Raw genomic sequence first — 5,000 nt, forward strand, 5'->3', positions numbered from 1 at the left:
ACTATGTGTTTGCAAAAACCCCCAAAGTAAACTATTCTGTTCTTATCATACTTGTTATCTGCTGTGCTGATTACAGATTGGAAGTGTTTGTTGGTTATTTTAATGACATGGGGGGGGAAGAAACATTTAATCTTGTTTTGTTCATTTTCTCTTCCTCAGGGAGTCCGCTTCGACCCAGAGATTCCCCAGACCCTGCGTCTGGAGTTCGCCAAAGCCAACACCAAGATGGCCAAGAGCAAACTCGTGGGCACCCCTAACCCTCCCCCGTCCCAGCAAAGCCCTGGACCCCCCTTCATCAGCAGAGACCCCTGTAAGTACACCCCACTACCCACCACACACACACTCACACACACACACACACACACACACACAAACACACACACATACTGTAACACACACACACACACACACACACACACACACACACACACACACACACACACACACACACACACACACAACTCTTATCCCCACAACCCAAACGGTCCCCCAACAGACCTCCCAAATCATAACACCCCCATACGCCCACACCCACAGTGTCCATTTTAGGGCAGTAGAATCCCGCACCCCACCACAAATGAAATCCCCACCCCACCCTCACCACCACAGACACAGTGTCCCATCAACATAAAGCCCCCTCAAACCCCTACACTTACCCATCCACACCCACATTCGCCATCTTAGGGATGTGGAACACCCTTCCCAGGAGAAATTCACACCCCTGACCCAGTCTCCATCTCCCCCCCCCCAGACACACACACCACCACCAACTGCCCCCTTATCTGTTATCCTGTCTCTGCCTCCATTGAGTGGAGCCCATCCCAGGAGAATACCCACACCCTGTAGAAATGCCCACCCCTGACCCTCAACGCAGTCTCCATCTGAGCAACAGCACAACTCCAACCCAACCCTTATCTGTTGTCCTGTGTCTGCCTCCACTCAGTGGAACTGTGGTGCATCCTTGGGTTTGTCGTATAAACAGGCTGTTACAGAAACCGTTGGTGTTTTTCTTGGAGGCTGGGGGCGGGGGGCTTACGGTCAAATTGCTGAACACACTGAATTTTCCTGTGTGTGTGTGGGTGTGTGTGTGTTGGGGGGTGGGCATGAGTCCGTGTGATATTGGCTCTTTGTTGTGCAAGTGTGGGTCCATGTGAGAGTGTTTGTGTGGGCAGGTAGTGGTGTATAGTGCCTAATTTTTAGAGACTGGTGTGTAGAAGCTTTTGCACATTTTGATACTTTAAAAGGAACTTGAGACAGTGAAAGTCAGTTGCTGCAACCCTTTCTGAATATGTGGGAGGGAAAATACATGTGAATGACGAGTGATGAGTGATTATATAACAAACTTGGGTCGCTAAACTAAGCGATGCTAATGAATGTCACTGCTATTTACGTGTGGGCAGAATGACATGTCATCACCAAAGGTGAAAGTTTGCCAAAGACATAAACATGCAGCAGCTGCTGAGGCACTTTAGAGGCACAGTTTGTTTTTTGGTAAACACTGAACAGTTGACACGGCTGATGTGACTAAGGTGCCCCTGACTTAGATGATGGGATGATATCTGGCTAGCAGTAAGTAAGTAGTGAGTAGGGGGGAGTGAAGGGCACTGACCTGTTTCCTCACTGCACTGACCTGTTGAAGCCCCTAGCTCACCAAGGATGTGGTGTGAATATAATAAAAATCAAATAAATATGAAATATCAGGTAAAATATTGGGTTTAGACATAGACATAGGCACTGAAGACGATACAAGTGCTCAAAGGCCCTAAAAGCATTGGGTAAGACCTTTGCTTTAAGAATGAGGAGGGTGGGGCCAGCTCTAGCACAGCGGTAGTGTCCATGTTCCTTAGCACAAATGGGCTCAGTGTCCTCAGGGACCCAGGTTCGAGTCTGGCCTGAGAGGTCATTTTCCGAGTCCACTCACTGTGTCTTTTCCTCACTGTCATCCTGTCACTGATCCGTCAACTAAAGGCTAAAAAGCACCAAAATGAAAATAAAAAAAAATCAAGCTGAAACAGGTTATATAGTAAGACTCATCGTGTGATTCCTGCACCATCAGCATTTTCCTAGGGATGTCGAAGCGCTGACCGAGCGATCGTTCGGAAAGAGCAGCAGCAGCAGCGTTGTCATGTCCACACCCGAGTCTGAACTGGCATGAAGAGTCTGGAGGGAGGGGGACTTGTCATGTAGAATTGAGATTGCATGCGTAGTTTCACTTCCTTTTAAAGTAAATATTTTGTCTTTTTTTGTGTGTGTTTGAGTTACCCTCCAGGCCTGGAGATTTGCTCAGAGATCTCCTTGACATAAAATACCTCTCGTGAAATTTCTACAGGGTGTGTTTGAGGTTTTGCACAGAATGTGCAAATAAACAATCAAACTTCAAGCAACAGATCAGTATTATGGTCTTGCTAAAGTTACTTCTAGGACAGGCACGTAGAACTAGAGGCTTTAGCATTTAGTCTCTCTCTCTATCTCTCTCTCTCTCTCTCTGTTTCTCAAACACTTGTTATTTGAACCAAACCAAGCCTCTATGAGGTATTATGAGGAAATTCTTGACAGGGTTGCCGCGTGCTTTGTTTTTCAACAGAGTTAAATATTTTGTCAGGCGTTAGACACACACAGAAGGCTTTTTGGCCTGACGTACAGAGCCTGTGCAGGCTAGTGTGTGTTTGTGTGTGTGTGTGTATGTGTGTGTGTGTGTGTGTGTGTGTGTGTGTGTGTGTGTGTGTGTGTGTGCGTGCTTGGTTTCGTTGCCTCACACATTCCAGCTAAATGACTAAACACTCTCTTATCTCCAATCAGCCTGGGTGAAGGAACAGGCCTCACGGTCCCTGGATGATGGAAGGAAAAAAATGGATGAAAATATGGAAGGAAACGATTAAGCCGGGGCATGACGTAATGACTTAACTAATCTCTGAGAAAAATTTACGCAATTATCCGACCAGAGATTGTTTTTAATCCTGCTGTTGATTTTGGAGTTTTTTTGTGATAAGGGTGAGCTTAGCTATGAGGTGCAGATCATTCAGCTTTCCCATTTGGAACTTCGTGAGAGCGGTACATGTTCACAGCCAAAAAGTTACTACCAAAAGTATTTGGTTTTCTTGTTTTCCTCGGGTGCATTTTATTCAGTCTTCCCTACATTTCCCAGAATTCTTAAGTGTGGATTATTGTCTGTTTGCCAGATCTCCACGACGACAACATTGCACCATCTCACACAAGGATTCTGATTGGTTCCCTCCTTACTGTTGCTGTTTCCCCTTAGCACTGCTGTGCCACATCTGCTACTGCAGTGGTTCTTTTCACTGCACTAAAACGTGTCAACTAGCTTCCATTTGTTCTTATGAGGAAGACATTTGTACATTACTCAATACGCTATTGTGTGTCCTATAGAGTTATAAGCTAATCTTATAGATATGTTCATAGTGGTTGTATTTGCTGTTTTTATACTGTATACTGTTACTGTATGTCTTTTTTGTTCAGATATGTTGCAGAATGCAGAGTTAATATGTTTACGGCTCTGCATTACAACCTTGCTCATACTCCATTTTGTTTTTGTTAAACCGAATGGATAGCAGTTTTCTCTCACTCTTCCACCACCTCACTGGTCCACTCCTCTATTCCAGTGCCCTTGCACCTCCTCCTCCTCCTCCTCCTCCTCCTCTCCGTCTCACCTTCTTCCTTCTCCTTCTCTCCGCAGATGAGCTCACAGTCCCTGCCCTCTACCCGGGCAGCCCCGACATGTGGGCCTCGTACCCTCTGTACCCCGCCGAGCTGTCGCCCGCCCTCCCACCCACTTTCACCTACCCTTCCTCGCTGCACGCTCAGGTAACACTCACCCCCACCCCCACACCCCCCCTCCCCCCACCGCACACACCACCTTAGAGCACCCCCGCCTCACCCGCATCCACCCACCCATCCACCCATCCACTCAACCACCAGCCAATCACAGACCAGCTTTGTCCAGCACAGAGCCTCATATGGCCCTCCCCACATCAGCACTGGAGGAGGAAGTCCTCAGCCTGACAAAATAAAAGTCCCCCTGTGGTTTGGCTTTTATTTGTTTGCTGAGCCGACAGGTGTCTCCTGTTAGGTCTTGCTGGCTCAAACCACACGAAGGGAAAAGCATGAATGTATTTTTAAAGAAATGCTTTAATCTGTGTTAACATATGATATTTATGTTGCAACACTGTTGTGCAACAGTGTACAATACTAGGGAATAGTTTGATCAGAATAGTTGGAATAGTTATGTCAGTATATCATATTATTGAATGTGTTTTACTATAGACCCTCAAGAACATTGATGAAGAATTGGTCTGACCCACAGTATAAGTTTGTTGTTTGTCTTCAAAATCCTGGGGTGGACTTTTATTCTGTGTATGCAGACATCCACTGATTCATCTCCAGCGGTACTTTTGATCACTTCACCCCGCAAAAAAATAGCCCTCACCCCCATCGCCCTGAGCACCTTGGTGGCCAGGTGTCAGAGTAGAGAGGTGCTGATGTATTTTCACCAGATGCTTTGTTATCTAAGCGGGCACAGTATTCCACCTCTCAAAAGGTGAATGGAGATAATTTGTTCCTGAGAGAGGTAGGGAAATATTCTAAATAGTGGTATGTCTTATGTCTTGGTATTTACATTTAAAATTCACATTTAAACCTACACATATGTAATTGGATCTCTTCTGAATTTCAACAGATGTAGGAAACGGCTAATGTGTGAGCTTGCACTGTTAATGAAAATTGGAGCAATCTCATAATGCTTATTGTTAGGAGCTTAAAGGTTGCTCCAGTAGTTTTAACATTAACTCAAGTTCTATGCCCTTTCGGATGCCAGAACTGGGAACAGTCCCCAGTGGATTGTGACCCAGTCCTTTTCTTGAGGTCAATTTAGGTCTGATTATAGTTTACGCCCGGCCAGATTTAACGCCACCTGACCCTAGATTCTCCATTCTATCTCAAACATCTTCCACCAATACACCAATGCTACCTGTGTTCAGGCCCTC

At 45.9% G+C, this 5,000-nt stretch overlaps 1 protein-coding gene across 1 annotated transcript in view; it reads left to right on the forward strand.

Annotated features, from left to right (window-relative positions):
• Positions 1-63: 63 nt before the first annotated feature.
• LOC121689925 (RNA-binding protein with multiple splicing-like) overlaps positions 64-5,000 on the forward strand; it is an 18,298-nt gene continuing 13,361 nt past the window's right edge. Inside the window, exons 1-2 of the mRNA XM_042070170.1 lie at positions 64-310; positions 3,695-3,822. Of these exons, the coding sequence (XP_041926104.1) occupies positions 103-310; positions 3,695-3,822 (336 nt within the window). The 5' untranslated portion in view covers positions 64-102. The remainder of the gene's footprint in view (positions 311-3,694; positions 3,823-5,000) is intronic.

The sequence above is a fragment of the Alosa sapidissima genome, chromosome 18, assembly GCF_018492685.1.
Source record: "Alosa sapidissima isolate fAloSap1 chromosome 18, fAloSap1.pri, whole genome shotgun sequence".
Lineage (NCBI taxonomy): Eukaryota > Metazoa > Chordata > Actinopteri > Clupeiformes > Clupeidae > Alosa > Alosa sapidissima.